The 19,616-nt window shown below is 44.7% G+C and overlaps 1 protein-coding gene across 1 annotated transcript in view; it reads left to right on the top strand.

Annotated features, from left to right (window-relative positions):
• The window catches only part of dync1h1 (dynein, cytoplasmic 1, heavy chain 1), a 39,708-nt gene that overhangs the window by 18,672 nt on the left and 1,420 nt on the right, over nucleotides 1–19,616 (top strand). The window contains exons 37-75 of the mRNA XM_083792617.1: nucleotides 9–149; nucleotides 835–1,068; nucleotides 1,622–1,828; nucleotides 2,173–2,294; nucleotides 2,648–2,813; nucleotides 2,995–3,158; nucleotides 3,354–3,483; nucleotides 3,951–4,084; nucleotides 4,496–4,610; nucleotides 4,696–4,857; nucleotides 6,533–6,747; nucleotides 6,882–7,086; nucleotides 7,379–7,552; nucleotides 7,916–8,035; nucleotides 8,202–8,322; nucleotides 8,634–8,829; nucleotides 9,634–9,751; nucleotides 9,903–10,118; nucleotides 10,517–10,729; nucleotides 11,315–11,442; nucleotides 11,582–11,735; nucleotides 11,875–12,021; nucleotides 12,665–12,815; nucleotides 13,085–13,338; nucleotides 13,644–13,778; nucleotides 14,432–14,526; nucleotides 14,642–14,816; nucleotides 14,997–15,072; nucleotides 15,192–15,352; nucleotides 15,532–15,643; nucleotides 15,740–15,800; nucleotides 15,876–15,999; nucleotides 16,110–16,223; nucleotides 16,386–16,556; nucleotides 17,014–17,231; nucleotides 17,464–17,567; nucleotides 18,521–18,729; nucleotides 18,968–19,121; nucleotides 19,474–19,616. Of these exons, the coding sequence (XP_083648743.1) occupies nucleotides 9–149; nucleotides 835–1,068; nucleotides 1,622–1,828; nucleotides 2,173–2,294; nucleotides 2,648–2,813; nucleotides 2,995–3,158; nucleotides 3,354–3,483; nucleotides 3,951–4,084; nucleotides 4,496–4,610; nucleotides 4,696–4,857; nucleotides 6,533–6,747; nucleotides 6,882–7,086; nucleotides 7,379–7,552; nucleotides 7,916–8,035; nucleotides 8,202–8,322; nucleotides 8,634–8,829; nucleotides 9,634–9,751; nucleotides 9,903–10,118; nucleotides 10,517–10,729; nucleotides 11,315–11,442; nucleotides 11,582–11,735; nucleotides 11,875–12,021; nucleotides 12,665–12,815; nucleotides 13,085–13,338; nucleotides 13,644–13,778; nucleotides 14,432–14,526; nucleotides 14,642–14,816; nucleotides 14,997–15,072; nucleotides 15,192–15,352; nucleotides 15,532–15,643; nucleotides 15,740–15,800; nucleotides 15,876–15,999; nucleotides 16,110–16,223; nucleotides 16,386–16,556; nucleotides 17,014–17,231; nucleotides 17,464–17,567; nucleotides 18,521–18,729; nucleotides 18,968–19,121; nucleotides 19,474–19,616 (6,039 nt within the window). The remainder of the gene's footprint in view (nucleotides 1–8; nucleotides 150–834; nucleotides 1,069–1,621; nucleotides 1,829–2,172; nucleotides 2,295–2,647; nucleotides 2,814–2,994; nucleotides 3,159–3,353; nucleotides 3,484–3,950; nucleotides 4,085–4,495; nucleotides 4,611–4,695; nucleotides 4,858–6,532; nucleotides 6,748–6,881; nucleotides 7,087–7,378; nucleotides 7,553–7,915; nucleotides 8,036–8,201; nucleotides 8,323–8,633; nucleotides 8,830–9,633; nucleotides 9,752–9,902; nucleotides 10,119–10,516; nucleotides 10,730–11,314; nucleotides 11,443–11,581; nucleotides 11,736–11,874; nucleotides 12,022–12,664; nucleotides 12,816–13,084; nucleotides 13,339–13,643; nucleotides 13,779–14,431; nucleotides 14,527–14,641; nucleotides 14,817–14,996; nucleotides 15,073–15,191; nucleotides 15,353–15,531; nucleotides 15,644–15,739; nucleotides 15,801–15,875; nucleotides 16,000–16,109; nucleotides 16,224–16,385; nucleotides 16,557–17,013; nucleotides 17,232–17,463; nucleotides 17,568–18,520; nucleotides 18,730–18,967; nucleotides 19,122–19,473) is intronic.

Here is a 19,616-nt window from a genome sequence, read left to right as displayed (position 1 = left end):
CCCTACAGAGGTATCTGATCTATGCCGTGCTCTGGTCCTTTTCTGGTGATGGACGGCTGAAGATAAGGGCGGAACTTGGAGAGTACATCCGTCGCATCACCACGGTGCCACTCCCCTCTGCTCCCAATGTTCCCATTATCGACTATGAGGTACGCAAGCACTCCAAATTGTATTCTAAACTCTTACGAAGAGGTTACATTTGATGCTCTAAAATGGTTGTTAATCAAAGTGATAAGCCATAGCACCCTTTTTTCAAAAGAAAAAAACAAAACAGTTTGTTCTTGGCAACTATGCAAGGGATAATGTATGACGGCGGTAGTTGTTGGAAAATAATGACCGATAGGATGTTTAAACATCCTGCAGGGCATTATTTTTCATACATTATCCTGCTTATTACATGGCTATTTATTTCCTTGATTACGGTAATGATTTGGAAGTATTCCATAAGTGTCGCACTGGCCGTCTGCCCAGCTGCACCAGTTACTGCATTGTCCATTTCTCGCTTCAAATGTTTTCAAAAACATTCTTGAGATCAATGTTTAGCTAGAGTCTGTTATAGAGGGGGAGCGGTCATTATCAAGAAATAACACACTGCTGAATTCAGTGATTTACCAATCAGAATCAAGCATTCGACCAAGCCATGTAATAACATGATGTCACTCTTCATATGTTAAAAAGGGTATCTTGAGAAATTTGTCTGTCCTGATGAAGGTCTAATCGACCGAATAAATAAAGATTCTAATAAAGATTCTTCATAATTATGTTAACAAATCAGCCACAATAAAACAAAAAAAATCTATTTTGTAGTTTGACATCACCTCCTTCTGCTCCCAGGTGTGCATCTCAGGTGAGTGGCAGTCATGGCAGGGCAAGGTTCCCCAGATCGAGGTGGAGACCCACAAGGTGGCATCCCCAGACGTGGTGGTTCCCACGCTGGATACTGTTCGCCACGAGGCCCTGCTGTACACCTGGCTGGCCGAGCACAAACCACTGGTGCTGTGTGGCCCTCCAGGCTCTGGAAAGACCATGACACTGTTCAGCGCTCTCAGGGCTCTGCCTGACATGGAGGTGAGAGGAAGACCATTTGAGAGATGTTCAAATTAAACTCATTCACTGTTCGCTGTTCTGCACCTGTCTGTATTGCGCCGGTTGCCGTGCGACGGAAATGAACAGAAAAGTCAGTACGCTTATGATTTGTTTTAAATCCATTTAGCTTTTTCCAGGCTGCGTTTTTGTCGAAAACAAGGCTGATTTGTGGCTCATAAATCATCTTATGCTCATGGTTACAAAATGTTTGTTTTGGGTGAATTAAATAACATTTTCCGGACACGTTACATAGCCGGTTTTACACTTCCTGTCTTCCGTTTCCGAATGAACGGCTTTCAAAATCTGATGGTTCTCACAGTTGACTTGCATTGTGGCATTCCTCAAGTTCGAATTCAGCCACTAGATGCGACTGAGTTAAGCTCATTTTGTATGCCAGGCCTCAGTGAACCTAGTATAGTTGTTAATATTATAGTTGTATATTCGCTAATTAATCCTACTACATTTATTCTATCAAATATTTTTCACTTATGATTAACGTTTTAAAATGATGTTGTCACTTTATCTACTTTGCCAGGTGGTGGGTCTGAACTTCTCCAGCGCCACCACCCCAGAGTTGCTACTGAAGACCTTTGACCACTACTGTGAGTACCGCCGTACCCCCAACGGCGTGGTCCTCGCCCCCATCCAGCTGGGCAAGTGGCTGGTGCTGTTCTGTGACGAGATCAATCTGCCTGACATGGATAAGTACGGCACACAGAGGGTCATCTCCTTCCTCAGACAGGTATAATGTCACACACACACACAGACGATACAGTATTTATGTTCTATTTCAATGCTAATCTCACGTCTCCACCTACTGATACCGGAGGAAAAAGTGTAAAACCAGCGCATACTGCTTTGAAAACCAATCCTGATATTGTCCCAATATGAAGGACCGCCATGACGTCCTTGCATTGGTGCTGCAGTGATATTATTTTTATTTTATTTCTGAATTGTTTCAGTTTCACACTGGTGTAGCCTGTTGATTGACTTTAGATATCACCGGATATGTCAGTAGCCAGAGATCTCTGATAGTCAAATACTAAATGCCTAACTAAACTAATGCTTGTTGTGTTTTCTCTGCAGATGGTCGAGCACGGCGGGTTCTACCGCACATCCGACCAGACTTGGGTCAAACTGGAGAGGATCCAGTTTGTTGGAGCCTGTAATCCTCCCACTGACCCTGGCAGGAAGCCCCTAACACACAGGTACAGTACAAGGCGACATTCCTCCATTTAGAGCCATACTTCATAATTATTATTATTTTTTAAACTTTGTTTTTGTTTTTATTTTTCGGTGCACAGGTGGGTCATGTTGGGCATCAAAGTACATTTCGTAATTGTTACAGGTCATTTGTTACATTTCTATCATTAACTTTCATGGTGTAACGGGTCTTACAGTTCCAGGAGAGTAAGGGAACCCTCTTTGAGTAGTTTCAGAATGTCTTAGTTTCATAATTTTTTTAAACTGAAAAAACTAACCCCAAAAGATAAATCAAATTCTGAAATGGGGTGAAAAAACAGGTTTGTCACTGAGCTGTGTGGTGTTGTGTGATATGCAGGTTCCTTCGCCATGTCCCTGTGGTGTACGTGGACTACCCAGGTCCTGCATCTCTCACACAGATCTACGGAACCTTCAACCGTGCCATGCTGCGCCTCATTCCAACCCTACGCACCTATGCAGAACCACTTACTGCTGCAATGGTTGAGTTCTATGCCATTTCTCAGGTAACACGCAACACAACTTATCCGTTACCCCATATCCATATTGTCCTATTTGATCATGTCCCATATCCATGTTGTCCTATTTTTTTGTTAAATTAGGGTTGAGAATAAATCGATCAAATCTATTGAATCGGTATACTGTTTTATATGCTTGAAATCTCATCACCCTCTGTAATGCCTACAGGAGCGTTTCACCCAGGACACTCAGCCCCACTACATCTACTCCCCCAGAGAGATGACCCGCTGGGTCAGGGGGATCTTTGAGGCCTTGCGGCCCTTGGAAACCCTTCCTGTGGAGGGCCTCATCCGCGTCTGGGCTCACGAGGCTCTCCGCCTCTTCCAGGACAGGTGGGTGAAAGTGTTATTGGTACCAGTGGCTGCCATGAGAACCGACTGCTGTAACGGTAATCTCAGATTATATTCTGAAAACCATGTTGGTTTGAATGTTGGTCTTTCAAGAGACTATAGCAGCTCCTTAAATACTATAAATGGACTGCATTTATCAACAATTGAATGTATCAATAATTTGGGTGCTTTATCCAGACTGGTTGATGATGAGGAGAGACGGTGGACGGATGAGAACATCGACATGGTGGCTCTGAAACACTTCCCCAACATTGACAAAGAGAAGGCACTCACAAGACCCATCCTCTACAGCAACTGGCTGTCCAAGGTGAACAGCCTACAAACATGACATAACATTCCAAATGGCTGCCATTCGAAAGCACTCCGCTGGGTTGTGCAAATTTATATTTAGGGTGGCAATAGTTAATCAAACTAGTAATCAGTTTAATCAATAATTAAGAATAATAGACTTTCAAAAATGAAAATGAATGACTTGCAAGAATACAGATCTACAAGCTCACAATGCTATGCGTTCTAAGCTTGTAGATTGTCTATTTATTGATTTGTTAATGTAAAAACATCAAAAAGACGTGCTTCTTGATTATTTGATTAATTGAAAAAGTAATCAATAGAATAATCGCTAAGAATATAATCGTTGCAGCACTAGTTATATATAATGTATATTCCTGTGTTTTTTAATAAATTAAAATAGTTGAGAATGACTTAGTGTCAATTTGGGGGTCCTTGACATGAGTCAGTTTGGGAACCACTGTAGTAAGCCTCTTCTCCCTGCAGGACTACATCCCAGTGGAGCAGGAGGAGTTGAGGGACTACGTGAAGGCCCGTCTAAAGGTCTTCTACGAAGAGGAGCTGGATGTTCCTCTGGTGCTGTTCAACGAGGTGCTTGACCATGTCCTCAGGATTGACCGGTGAGGAACCATTTCCAGCCTATGCTACTTTTTGCGGTCTAGCGTGGTTCGAGAATTGAAATAAGAGTTGCTGTCATTAAACTTGGTGATTGCCTTTGTCATGGTGGAACACGAATCAATGTTGTGACAAGTTGTGGTTATTTTCTGTATTCGAGTCCATCACGAGTTAGTTTTTTATTTGATCTTGCCATTTTTATGCTTCATTTTAGACGTGATATTGTAGACTAGAGACAGGAAACGATGGGAATAGAGAGTATAGACAAGACGAGTAAATTCAAACTCTGATCCCATTTGCTCACCAGGAGCAAATAGGCAAAAGTGCAGTGTGCACCAATTAGATGACCCGCCAGGCAGGCGCCCCATTTTTGTGTTGAGCCAGTCTAAAGTGCATTTCCTTTTTTGCCCTCCTAGAATCTTCCGCCAACCCCAAGGCCATCTGCTGCTGATCGGTGTGAGTGGGGCGGGAAAGACCACCCTGTCTCGCTTCGTAGCCTGGATGAATGGACTAAGCGTGTATCAGATCAAGGTTGGTAGCCCTGCTGTTGCTTTAGGTCAATACCTGTACTTGTTGGATTCCTTCTAATGGCTGAGCGATGTTTGCATGTGTTTAGGTGCACAGGAAGTACACAGGAGAGGACTTTGACGAGGACCTGCGCACAGTTCTGCGTCGCTCCGGTTGCAAGAACGAGAAGATTGCCTTCATCATGGATGAGTCCAACATGCTGGACTCCGGCTTCCTGGAGAGAATGAACACCCTGTTGGCCAACGGCGAGGTAACACGGTGTCATTTTCAGCTTTTATTTTATTTCACGTAGGCAAGTTATTGTTAAAATCGTGAAAATGTATTGACTCAAATTTCGATCCAAAGGGTCAAAGGGACCACCGACATACGCAGCAAGCTCGCCAACTCACGCTCTGATTGGCTGAGCCATTCACAAGTAGGGATGGAGCCGAAAATCGGGTCCATTACAAACCCCATTCGGCATTTATCGAGACCCGACTATCAATAAGCTTTTGGCTTGTCGAGCCTGTTATCGGGTATAGCCGCAGCAGCTGACATCATGGCATCGCTATATAATAACAAGGGGCAGGCGTGTAGCGTGGATTAAAGGATTGACAAGGGGGGTAGCGCATCTCTGGCCGATAGATGTGAAGTGTGAACGGTTTTGCCGACGGGCTAATGATGTGGGGGCAATTTAAAACAAATTCGGCTTGCATGCTGTAGTTTGCTACTAACAGACATAGGCTATTTTTTGTTTTTTTCGCCCCCTCTCGTCTCTTCGAAGTTAGATTCGGCAAGCTCTAAACTGACTGGGCCACAGTGATAAAGGGTTGCGTCATGGTTGCGCCTTGGAAGTATGGTGGAACGGGTGAAAACGTTTGGTTATATATATTTTTAAAGACAAGAGGGGAGCTAAATGCAATAATGTAGCACAGTTATTAATTAGTACATGCACGAAAGAGAACATTTCGACAATGCATAGACATCTGTCAATAATGCATTGTATTAACCCATTCTGACCGGGCACCCATTTTGGTGTCGGCATCATGTTATGCTTTAGCTATTTAAAAATAGCAGATCTACAAGCTCATATCGCGCCACCGAGTGGCGCGATACGAGCTTGTAGGTCTGCTATTTTTGAAAAATCGAAGAGCGACTGACATTTTTAGAATCTGATCTCAGGTCAGAATGGGTTCATCAGGACCAGTGTGTGTCCGGCGGAAACCTCGTATGAATCTGATCTCAGGTCAGAATGGGTTAAACCCAAATGCGATACCTTTGCATGTCTGCACTGAGTTGAAACGACACAAGAGCCGTGTGCAGATCAACCGTCCTCTTCCACCCAAGACATGTGGAGCTTGTTGTCCAACAAGCTCCACAAGCTCACAACGCGGTGCAAGCAGACGCAGTGTGAGCTTGTAGATTGGCTATTTTGCTGCGTGACACCGTCGTACATTGACGTATACATTGCGCTTTCAAAGTGACTGTACACAATTAACAGTTCTGTCTGTTGGAAAAGTACTGTATTTCAAGGCCCTAGTAAAATGTAGTGCAAAGGATGTTTTGGTTGGTTAAAATAAAGAGAAGATTATAGAAAATATATGCATATTCTGTTTGTATAAGTAAATATACACACACACACACAGACAGACACACACACACACACACGTGTCATGGCATACAAACTCTCACAACTGTAAGGTTCTGTTCAGAAGGTATTATCTCTCATCTTTCCACAAAATAATAGCACCTGCTCGGTAAGGTGATCGTTATCAATACAAATTAACGAGCTCCATCCCTAGCTCACGAGCGTACGCACGCAGCGCCCTGATTGGCCGAGAGTGTCACCGACATACACAGCCGAAAACCCTACCTGCACACGCTCTGCTCGCGCAAGTAACTAGGGAAGCTCCATTTTGACATGTGTACGTGCGCGCATTCCTCAGGTGCCGGGCCTGTTTGAGGGAGACGAGTATGCCACCCTGATGACCCAGTGTAAGGAGGGCGCCCAGAAGGAGGGCCTGATGCTGGACACTCACGAGGAGCTGTACAAGTGGTTCACCAGCCAGGTCATCAGGAACCTCCATGTGGTCTTCACCATGAACCCCTCTTCAGAGGGCCTGAAGGACAGGGCTGCCACCTCACCTGCTCTCTTCAACAGGTACTCCCACACTTTTCACACATTCACGATTTTTCAGAAATAGCAGATCTACAAGCTCATAGCACGGCACAATGAGCTTGCATATCTGCTGTTTTTGAATAGCCAAAGTCAATTGATTCCTCCCCCCGTGCCAGGTGTGTGCTGAACTGGTTTGGTGACTGGTCAACCGAGGCCCTTTACCAGGTGGGTAAGGAGTTCACCATCAAGCTGGACCTGGAGAAACCCAACTGGAAGGTGCCAGATTACATGCCCATCATCTACGACAAAATGCCCCAGCCTCCCCAACACCGTGAGGCCATCGTCAATGGATGTGTTTTTGTACACCAGACACTGCACCAGGTCAGACTCTTTTATCCATTTATTGGCAGGACTGAGATAATATTGTGTGTATAATTGTATATACGATGAAGTTTATTTAGTTTCAAGAGTGACATGTGTAGTAAACCAATTTATGTTTTATATTCTTATTTTGTTTTTGCTCAATTGTATATTTTGCTATAAAGTACTGATTTACTATATACCTGTATAATGAATAATAAATTGGGATCACAGCCTACAGGTTCTGTTAATAATATGCAGTATACTGTACATGTGAGGTGTTCCCATAGCCTGATGTTGATCCCTTTTTTAGGCGAACAACCGTTTGGCAAAGCGTGGCGGTCGCACCATGGCCATCACTCCTCGCCACTACCTAGACTTCATCAACCACTACGCCGACCTGTTCAACGAGAAACGCAGTGAGCTGGAGGAGCAGCAGATGCACCTCAACGTTGGTCTCCGCAAGATCAAGGAGACCGTCGATCAGGTAACGCACATCCTGTAAAGATAATCCGTTTTTTTATTTCTTTGGTGTACATCAGATGCATTTTGTTCAGCTCTGTCTTGACCTTACCCCATTTTGGGCGGGAACCCCTTTTGGTGTTGGCATTATGCTATACTTTAGCTATTGAAAAATAGCAGATCTACAAGATCTGTAGGTCTGCTATTTTTGAAAAATCGAAGAACGACTGACATAGAAACAAAGCTTTTTCAGAAAACTGTCAGGATGTAGAAGACATTTTTCTCAGGTCAAAATGGGTTAAGTTCAACGTTTGATCAGTGTTTACCTAGTACCTGTGGATCCTCTGCAGCGGTCTCCTTATACTTAAATGTTCCTCCTTCTCCAAAGGTGGGGGAGCTGCGTCGTGACCTCAGGATCAAGAGTGAGGAGCTGGAGGTGAAGAACCTAGCTGCCAATGAGAAGCTGAAGAAGATGGTCAAAGACCAGCAGGAGGCTGAGAAGAAAAAGGTAACCATTGAGTTTGTTAATGCTTTTGTATACCGTACTTAAAAGTTAAATCGATGAATGCTCAGGATTGTGTTGTGAATGTGTAATGTTAAATAAATGTAAATATAATAGAATCTGTAGTATTATACATTTTCTTTACATTTGTTTGTCTCTATGGTGATTTCAGGTGATGAGCCAGGAGATCCAGGAATCTGTGTACAAGCAGCAAGCAGTGATCAAGGACAAACAGTTGAGTGTCAAAGAAGATCTGGACCAAGTGGAGCCTGCTGTCATTGAGTCTCAGAATGGTATATCTTAGCTTTTCTCTACATGGTTCTCTGTGAATTAGCCCTTCACTAAGTTCTGTCATTCATTGGATCACATTGAGTATTGTATATATGTTTCACTAAGAATTCTTGGTACTGCTTATTGAGCTACATTCTTCTCTTGGAGCTATATCTCCTTTCACCCTTTTGTGATAATATTCCCTATAGTCCAGACAAAGATATCTTTGTCAAGAGTTTGACCAGTTAGATATCTTTTCTTATTTTTCTTCTACTCGTATCCCCTCCGTCTTGACCCCTCCTAAACCTCATCTGCCTCCACTTGGTGTTGGTAGCTGTTAAGTCCATTAAGAAGCAGCACCTGGTGGAGGTGCGTTCCATGGCCAATCCCCCGTCGGCCGTGAAGCTGGCCCTGGAGTCCATCTGTCTCCTCCTGGGAGAGAGCACCACGGACTGGAAGCAGATTCGTTCCATCATCATGAGGGAGAACTTCATCCCTACCATCGTCAACTTCTCTGCTGACGAGATCAGGTGAAAGGAAAAGTTCTCAATACAAGAATTCACTAAAATGTCTGTCTCTCTCTCTCTCTCTCTCTCTCTCTCTCTCTCACTACAACTTACTTCCTTTCCTCCAAACACACACTTGCCCTGCCTTTAGCGGTGAGCTCTATAAAGCGGCACCATCTCGTGGAAATTCGGGCCATGACAAACCCACCGGCGGCGGTCAAGCTGACCCTGGAGTCTATCTGCCTGCTGCTGGGCGAGGAGACCAGTGACTGGAAAAAGATTAGACAAGTTATTATCAGTGACAATTTCATCAGCAGCATAATCAACTTTTCCTCAGAGGAAATGAGGTACCGCGGCCGGTCGGACCGTCTCCACTTGCCTGTCTACCTAGATTTCAGATGGACGCAAAGATCATTTTCTCAATCAGTACGCAAAGATCATTTTCTCAATCAGTTGATCTGTGATTACTGCTTGATGATGCCAATGAGATTCTGGTTCGGGAAAATTCGAAAATTGGCATATGCCAACTATATTTGGGGGAATTGATGGCGGGGAGGGGAATGATTTGTTGATCATTATTTATTGTGATTGTCTTTATGGGATTGAATAATCCTGTCCACACCAGCAGCTGGCCAGGTTTGACTTCTGGCCATAATTAGAAGATTTATCTCTTGAGTTTGGTATGAATGAATCATTAAATCATATTCAAAATGAATAAAACTTTACAATCACTCACCTACACACACATTCTGTTCTGGACATTTTCAACTGTTAATTACATTTTGCAGCTACTATAATCTTGCTAACATCCACTTGTGTTAATTCCAGTGACTCAATCCGTGAGAAGATGAAGAAGAACTACATGTCCAACCCAGGGTTCAACTATGAGCAGGTTAACAGGGCCTCTCTGGCTTGCGGGCCTATGGTTAAATGGGCCATCGCTCAGGTAAATGAGTCTTGCGGTCACTGATGTATGATTTATGGGAATATCCGGTCAATTACCTCAATTACCTTCCCAGTGTACTTGGTCGGTAATGTTTCATCCGACACCCCTGTTTGTGACCGACTCCTCAACATACCTTCACACTCTCCTACAGCTGAACTACGCTGACATGCTGAAGCGTGTGGAGCCACTCCGTAATGAGCTGCAGAAACTTGAGGACGACGCCAAGGACAACCAGAATCGGGCGGAGGAAGTGGAGCAGATGATCAGAGACCTGGAGTCCAGCATTGCTCGCTACAAAGAGGAGTACGCCGTCCTCATCTCAGAGGCTCAGGCCATCAAATCTGACCTGGCTTCAGTCGAGGCCAAGGTAGATGCTCATCCACGTCCAGTCGAGCACTAGATTTAAGAAATTGTCACGTAAAGATGCACACCATTGGGGAAATTATCATGGTGTCGCCACACAATCAGGGTGTACGTTATCACTGTTGCAAAACATAATGTACAGTTATTGTCAGTAGCGCAATACGTATCTCTTGTGCTCTGCTAGTAGCAACATCTCCAGTATGATTTTCAGCCATGTGTTGCACATCTAAAATCTAAGCTGTGTTGTCACGATAGATTCTTGAATCTTTCCTCCCCATCATATAGTAACAGATGTCTGCACGCTTGTAAGTCCTGCCTGCGTACTGCTCCGTGATTACACCCAAAGGTCTTGTGCCCCTTTTTCGTACCTACAGTATACTGTGTTTTGTGTTCTGTTCTCAGCTGAACCGCAGCACAGCTCTGCTCAAGAGCTTGTCAGCAGAGAGGGAGCGCTGGGAGCAGACCAGTGAGACCTTCAAGAACCAGATGTCCACCATCGCCGGGGACTGTCTGCTCTCTGCCGCCTTCATCGCCTACGCAGGTTACTTTGAACAGCAGATGAGACAGAACCTGTTCACCACCTGGTCTCACCACCTGCAGCAGGCCAACATTCAGGTACTTAGCAGTTGTTGTTCTCAGACAGATGGGGACAATTTGTAGTAGACTATTCCAAACAATGAATAATTAGGGTTGCATAATACATAGCCAGGTATGATCAGGTTTGTGTAGATGTCAAATTTTTGACCGGGGACAAATTAATTAAAGAAACTGGGAAAGGGTTACCAGTTGCTGGGGACCCCTGGAAATGCTTTGGCCATGTCTCGTGACCCCTGCCCCGACCCCCTCCCCTCCCCACCACCAATACAAATTGACCACTACAATAACCTTAATAATGGAGAAAATACATCACAAATAAATACTGAAACCAGATATAAAAATTAAGTAATGTGTACTAAACTCAAGACTTTCATTTTCCAGCCATTCTTTTTGTATTTATTTTGGGACCCCCCCCCCAAAATAATTTCGGGACATTAACTGAAATGTTATTTCAGTTAATGAGCTAAGTTAATGTGGTGATACTGAGCTCCACTGAGAGGCATTTGACCCAATTACACATATATATGGCCACCTCTGGCTATTAATGAGAGGCCTAGATCTTTACGCATGCCTAACAGCCTTTCTCCTGCATGTCACTGCTAGTTCCGTACGGATATCGCAAGGACCGAGTACCTGTCCAACGCTGATGAGAGGCTCCGCTGGCAGGCCAACTCTCTCCCAGCTGATGACCTCTGCACTGAGAATGCCATCATGCTGAAGAGATTCAACAGGTTACTGTTTGTTCATGGTGTTAAAAACAAAATGAAAAACTACCTCAGCATATTGATAGATTTTCCAATGTAGTGTTTTTGTTTTATTTGAACATGCCCTGGGTTGAGCTAACGCTAACAGCCCTGCTGTCCTCTCCAGGTACCCTCTGATCATCGATCCGTCCGGCCAGGCCACGGAGTTCATCATGAACGAGTACAAGGACCGCAAGATCACCAGAACCAGCTTCCTGGACGACGCCTTCAGGAAGAACCTGGAGAGTGCTCTGCGTTTTGGAAACCCGCTGCTGGTCCAGGTAAAAAGCCCCTGTGCTCTTGTGCTTGTAGCTCGACTCTTGTAGATGTTTTTACGCGAGTGTTGTTGACTAGCTACCTGCTTGCTTCATCCGGCATTCACTGTTCTCGTCTCCCTCCTGGTGTCCTTCTCTTCGCCAGGATGTGGAGAGCTACGATCCAATCCTGAACCCAGTGCTGAACAGAGAGGTCCGCAGGACTGGAGGACGTGTCCTCATCACCCTGGGAGACCAGGACATCGACCTGTCGCCTTCCTTCGTCATCTTCCTCTCCACGCGTGACCCAACGGTGAGTCGGATTTGTCGTTTAGCTTTCCGTCTGTCCTTGCATTTAGCTTTTAGGTATATGGTCACATTCTATAAAGCGTGGCAGCATTTTCTATCGCACGTTGAAAATCTTGCACTTGTGCCCCCGACTGAACCCGATTGAGTTTGTAACCTACGTCTATGACGGTAATCACTCTTGTGTGATAACAACCTCTTGGTGTATGTCTGGTTACCACCTCACTGACATGTAAGGTTGCCTTCTAGACCATGCCTATCTTGACTGGATGCGTTTATGAGTTTATGACCATGAACTGTTCTGTATACTAATTTTACTGGAGAATTTGTTCTGTTTTGTTTTTTTTAACTAATTGAATTGTCTCGTATTATTGTTTTCTTCATGTGTGTATGTGTTGTTTGCTACTCTGTTTATATCTCACTCAATTTGTCCCTGAATATATAAATTTTTTGATAAACAGAATGTTAAAAAAAAAAAAAAAAGGAAAAAAGTATATGGTCACACAAACCAATTTTTAGGCCTTCAATAAATGTCATAGGCTACCACATCATCCCTTTTATAATTAAGAACAACATCTGTCAGGCTAGTTCCAAATGCAGCATATACCTCTAAATGAAGCTACTGTAACCTGTGGTTTTAACCCATGCAGGTTGAGTTCCCTCCAGACCTGTGTTCTCGTGTTACGTTCGTCAACTTCACGGTGACACGCAGCAGTCTGCAGAGCCAGTGTCTGAACGAGGTCCTCAAGGCTGAGAGGCCTGACGTGGACGAGAAGCGCTCTGACCTCCTCAAGCTTCAGGGTGAGCCCCATTCAGGACGGGAACCCCTTTTGGTGTTTTAAGGATTGTTATGCTTTAGCTATTGAAAAATAGCAAATCTACAAGCTTGTAGCATACAAAGGGATAGAATAAAGAGTGCTAAAAAAAGAGTAACATATGTACTTGCAGTTTCCTGGTTCGATTATTTTATATTATCATTAAAATCGTAGTGTTTTGCCAACTATTTGGCCCTGGCCCACAGGTTGGGAATCGTAACATTACATGACGGAGAGTATGTGTGTTCATCGCAGGTGAATTCCAGCTGCGTCTTCGCCAGCTGGAGAAGTCCCTACTGCAGGCACTCAATGAGGTCAAGGGTCGTATCCTGGACGACGACACCATCATCACCACCCTGGAGAACCTGAAGAAGGAGGCGGCCGAGGTGACCAGGAAGGTGGAGGAGACTGACATTGTGATGGCCGAGGTGGAGGCAGTGTCCCAGCAGTACCTGTCTCTGTCCTCCGCCTGCAGCAGCATCTATTTCACCATGGAGTCCCTCAACCAGGTCTGGACACTAATACATTATACTATGGATGTAATCAATCATTTCATAATATAGTCAATTATATAGTAAATCGGTTCCTGTCTTGGCATGTCATGTCATGTCAGTGAAAATAGCAGCTTTTCACTATTTGGGAAACATTTAACCTATGTGCACGACACCTGTTGAAGTGTAAAATAACAGACTCAAAATATTTGATTAATCAAAAGTAACAAAAGGAAAGAAACTCACACTACCGTCATTCTCTCAGTCACACATCAAGCTAAGGAGCCTTCGAGTACAAACTACATGTCTCTCTGCCTCTTCAGATGCACTTCCTGTACCAGTACTCTCTTCACTTCTTCCTGGACACGTACCACACAGTGTTGTATGAGAACGCAGACCTCAAGGGCATCACTGACCACACCCAGAGACTTGAGCTCATTACCAAAGACCTGTTCCAGGTATGTATTTAAAAAGTGTTCCAGGGGTTCCCCCGCAAAATGACGGAACTGTTTAATAAACATTTACCTCATTTATTTGTCAGCGATTCAAAAATAGCCTATCTGTAAGGTCACAATGTGTTGCGATGCGACACGTTGTGAGCTTGTAGATCGGCTATTTTTGAATAATCTTGAGAAAAACGACAAAAAAGACAATCTTCCAAGTGGGGTTCTGCAGTCAAATGCATTCATTTGGGGTTATTGATATGAAAATGTTGGAGAACAGTGGTTCTCTATATGAGAATCTCTATACTCGGTGGTTCCCAAAGTGGGGTCTGGGGACCCCCATGGGTCCTTGAGGGAGTTCCAGGGGGTCCCCAGCTAAATGATAGTTTGTACACTCTCCGAGTTAAATTAACATTGATTTTACAATATAAATTGTGGTCCCAGAGATAGAAATGCCATTAAATGGGGGTCTGTAGACTAATATGTCCTTGAAATTAAACGGGTTGAGAATCACTGCTAGAGCCGTACAAATCTTCACATATATATATATATTATATGCATATATTTTCAAATGGGGGTTCGTGGGCTAATAAGTGTCAATTTGGTGGTCCTTGTCATGAAAAGGTTTGGGAACCACTGCTCTATACTCTATGAATATTTCGATATAGGTGGCGTTTAACCGCGTGGCAAGAGGCATGCTACACCAGGACCACATCACGTTTGCCATGCTGTTGGCTAGGATCAATCTGAAGGGCATGACCAAGTAAGATGGATGCACCATACTGCCCTCTTTATCTTCCAACAGTATTTGATTTGAACATTTGTGCAAACTTCCAAACCCTAATTCTCACCATTACAAACTAAATCCTCTTTCACAGTGAGCCCTCATACGACGGAGAGTTCGGTCACTTCCTCCGTAGTAAGGAGATCGTGTTGACGGGCACACATGTGCCTAAAGTGAAGGATCTGACCACTGACCAGTGTGAGGCCATGATCCGCCTCAGCCGTGTGCCGGCCTTCAAAGACCTTGTGGACAAGGTCCAAGCTGACGAGGTAAAGCTCAATTTATACTTGTGCTGTATTGTTCTCTTGTAGATGGGTTCTTTTCGGCAAGTGCAGACAGTGCAGTGCAGTCTTAAACTAAAACATGGACACATTCTTTGTTGAAGATTTCATGGATAACCTATATTTTCGAATCGTGACATTAATCGCTTCATGTTTGTGTTGCTTCAGCAATTCTTCATGTGGATGGAGAGTAACACCCCTGAGCTGTCTGTTCCTTATCTATGGTCGGAGGAGAAGCAGTCCTGTGAGTAATCGCACACCGTAGCATTCTCAATGGTCTGGACTCAGAAATGATGCCTTTGCTAACGATTACATGTACCTTTTCTAACCTATGTGTACTTCCTACCGTCACTTCCTGCTTAGCTTCCATTGGCCAGGCGGTACACCAGCTGCTTCTGATCCACGCCTTCCGTCCAGACCGCCTGCTGGCCATGTCGCACATCTTTGTGTCCAGAGTTCTCGGAGACAGCTTCATGACCGTCATCGATCAGCCCCTCGACCTGTCTAACATCGTGGACTATGAGGTTATACCCGGTCTTGTTCAATTAATTTAGTGACGTGTGTGTGTGTGTGTGTGTGTGTGTGTGTGTGTGTGTTACACACACACACACACACACACACACACATGTTCGAAATTCACCTGAATCACAGTTTTCACTCTCATTCCCTGATGTGCGGTGGTTTTTCTCTCTCACCTGTGTAGGTGAAGCCCAGTACTCCAGTTCTGATGTGCTCTGTGCCAGGCTACGATGCTAGCGGCCTGGTCCGAGATCTGGCAGCAGAACAGAACAAACACATCACTTCCATCTCCATCGGTAAATGGACACATACTTTTCAGTAAATGCATGCTCTGATCCTACGTAGGCTACATAAATAAGGACATTGTATAAAATCTTCTTATCTGTCCAAAGGTTCTGCCGAGGGCTTCAATAAGGCTGACCGAGACATCAACACCGCTGTGAAGTCTGGCAGGTGAGTAATGTTCTCTATACGTGTGTTGGCTTACTCCGGGTGTCCGGTCCTATCCTAACGGCTCCCCTCCTGCAGGTGGGTGATGTTGGAGAACGTCCACCTGGCCCCTGGCTGGTTGATGCAGTTGGAGAAGAAGCTCCACTCCATGCAGCCGCATGCTAGCTTCAGGCTGTTCCTTACCATGGAGATCAATCCCAAGGTAAACCGTGTTCAGTGATTATCAACAGTTACCAATTCATGAACACCCCATATTTTCCCTTTATATTCTCTTGAGTTTCACTTCTAATGCCATTTGGTTGTTCCTGCCAGGTGCCAGTGAACCTGTTACGTGCCGGTAGGATCTTTGTGTTTGAACCTCCTCCAGGTGTAAAGGCTAACATGCTCAGGACTTTCAGCAACATCCCAGTGGCACGCATGTGCAAGGTAACAAAAACTGTTTCTCACACACACACACACACACACACACACACACAAACACACACACACACACACCCCCCCTTAATTAACCTCTAAATGATTTCCTCCGTTCAATCTTTTCATCCAAGATGGATCATCCTCACTCACCTCTTTTCGTCTCTCCTACAGGCCCCCAATGAACGCGCACGTCTCTACTTCTTGCTGGCATGGTTCCATGCTGTCATTCAGGAGCGTCTGCGCTACGCCCCACTGGGCTGGTCCAAGAAATACGAGTTTGGAGAGTCTGATCTGCGTTCTGCCTGCGACACTATAGACACCTGGCTGGACGACACGGCTAAGGTCAGTCAGAAGAATGACAAGCATCAAACCTGACAGCATGAGACCTGTTACCAAATTCTACAAATGTCTTCTAAATCCTGACGGTTTTCTTTGTCAGTGGTGCTCAAACTTCTTCATGTCAAGAAAACCCTAGAATTATGTATTTGGCCGCCGACCTCCATCTCAAAATATTTTGTTCCAGGGACCTCCAGAAACAAAGATTTGAGTTAAAAACATTCGCTGGGAAAGAATATATATTCTAAGGGATCAGAATTTCATGATTTTTCAAAAATAGCAGATCTATAAGCTCGTACCGCGTGCCGTGCTATGAGCTTGTAGATATGCTATTTTTCAACAGCTAAAGTTTAAAATAATGGTTAAAGTGGTTATAAGCTAAGGTGACACAGATGCATTCCAGGTCTTAATGGGTTAAAGGTTTATGGCTGACATCTCCTTCACAACACACACACACACACAGGGTCGTCAGAACATCTCCCCAGACAAGATCCCATGGGCGGCCCTGAAGACCCTGATGGCCCAGTCCATCTATGGCGGCCGCATCGACAACGAGTTTGACCAGCGGCTACTCAACACCTTCCTGGACCGCATCTTCACCACTGGCAGCTTTGACAGCGAGTTCAAACTGGCCTTCAAAGTGGATGGACACAAGGACATCAAGATGCCTGACGGAATCCGGTCAGTGGCTGCTTTTGGCACATGGGGAATAAAGGGGTAGTAGTTAGATTATTGCTTTTGTAGTATATTTTTAATGTGTGTAATGGATAATTGTTTCAGAAGATCTGCCAAAGCACTTCCACGTGACTTTGCCAGATAATGCAGCAATAAAAACGAATAAACAATGGAAATGCCAGACTGATAATTAAAAAAGACACCTTAATCATCAGGTGTTTCTAATTATGTTTTCCAGACGTGAGGAGTTCATACACTGGGTGGAAATGCTTCCAGACACCCAGACTCCGTCTTGGCTCGGGTTGCCTAGCAACGCTGAGAAGGTCCTGCTCACCACATTTGGTATGCCAATGTCGTCTCTGGGAATCTTATGTAGCATCACCACGACACTGCTCTTATCCTCCTTCCTCACCTGTTGTTATAATAATTTGATTATTAGTGTGGCTCTTTCACAGGCATGGAGTGGACTCCCTGGGAGAGTGTTTTTTCTTTGACAGACTTCTGGAGTGGAGTGTTTGTCTTGTCTTGTCTTTGTCTGTCTAGACTTAAAACAACTAACTGTTCTTTTATCTAGATTTCCCCTCTTTCATTCGTTCCTCTGGTTGCCTCTTCTCATAGTTTGTTCTCATAGCATCCCCTTCCAACACTCATATACATACTGTGTGGAGGTGTTCTGTCCATAGGAAGTGTGCGCGGTGTGCCTCTCCTCACCCTCCAGCAGCTGTATTTCACATCCATCATGTCATTTCGCTCTGACACTGACCCCAGACCAGATGTCCAAATGCATCCCCTGACCCCTTTAGTTCTGCATCACATCCCCTGTCTCTGGGAATGATTTGCATGCCTGCCAAGTCCCATGGTTGAACCTACAAAGCATCCACCCATTGGGTATCACCCCCACACCTCCATTCCTGTCACAACAGATCCCATTATGTTTCAAATCTGCTTAATTTCAGTGTGTACCTCAAGAGCCACGGTCTCCCTTTTATAAAATGTTAATTACTTAATTTTGATGCAAATATCCTTGAAGTTATGTTATGTTTGTGCCTGAAGCCATTTTTATCTGTGATCCTAATGCATGTGTTCCTAATTCCTTTTTTGTGTGACTGGCATAACTGCTTTTATTTTATTTTATCCAAAGCAACACTTATTAACCGTCTAGAGGCAAAGCAACTTGTGTCTTTGTTCCACAATTAATTTATTTTCCCCCTACCTCCCACTGTCCCACCATGGGCTTGTCCACCTCTCACCCCCACGTCCATCCTTGTTCACTGGCTCGCTGCTGGGCTGGGCAGGCATTGACATGATGGGTAAGATGCTGAAAATGCAGATGTTGGAGGATGAGGATGACCTTGCCTACGAGACAGAGAAAAAGCAGCGCAGCGCGTCCACGTCAGACACCCAGCCTGCCTGGATGAGGATCCTTCACACCACCGCCTGCAATTGGCTTCAGCTCATACCTCAAGCAGTCAACCCCCTCAAACGCACAGTGGAGAACATCAAGGTAACTGGAAGCATGGGAGACAGCGGCGTGCTGAAGTTGGTGTGGCTTCTCCACGTGCACGCCTTGTTCACTTCCTATTTGTCAGTACAGCTATTCTGGTTTGGCGCATTTTACTGCAGAAATATTTGTATTACATGCTGCCTTGTTTCACACTCATCTCTTCTGTTAAGTGTTTATTTAAATAGTATATACGTTTGTTTTCTACCCCAACACGCATGCATTCACACACTCTCTCCAGGATCCACTGTTCCGTTTCTTTGAACGTGAGGTGAAGATGGGAGGCAAGATGCTGCAGGACGTTCGTCAGGATCTGTCGGATGTGGTGGCAGTGTGCGAGGGCAAGAAGAAACAGACTAATGACATACGCACACTCATCAATGAACTTGTTAAAGGTAAAATACATGTTTTTGCTTTTTATACTTTATTGAGGTTCACTGGTTATATGGAGAGGAAAACAACGTATGTTCCATCCAGATTTTAAATTTCAGCCACTACCTGCTCCTTGTGTAGTTTTCCTGTTTACCTCAGTGGAGCCTGTCTGTCTTCCAGGGGTGCATAGTGCATACTTAGTTTAGACTAGTCATTGTTTAGACATGGGTTAGGTTTAGGTGTGCTGCCCTGTGGGAGGCTAGGTTTAGGGTGAGGGTTTGAGATAGGTTGTAGTTGTAGGACTAATGACTGGTCTAACCAATGACTAGTCTAAACAAAAAACTGTCTAAACTAAGTACTGCACCCGTCTTCCAGGCATTCTCCCTCGCAGCTGGTGTCGCTACACCGTCCCTGCCACAATGACAGTGATTCTGTGGGTGGCAGACTTCAGTGAGAGAATCAAACAACTTCAGCAGATCTCCCAGGGAGCTGCCAGTGGGGGCGCTAAGGAACTTAAG

Source organism: Protomyctophum parallelum (genome assembly GCF_964188405.1).
Source record: "Protomyctophum parallelum genome assembly, chromosome: 20".
NCBI lineage: Eukaryota > Metazoa > Chordata > Actinopteri > Myctophiformes > Myctophidae > Protomyctophum > Protomyctophum parallelum.
Note: the sequence above shows the minus strand (reverse complement) of the source record. Positions and strands in the feature narration are given on the sequence as shown.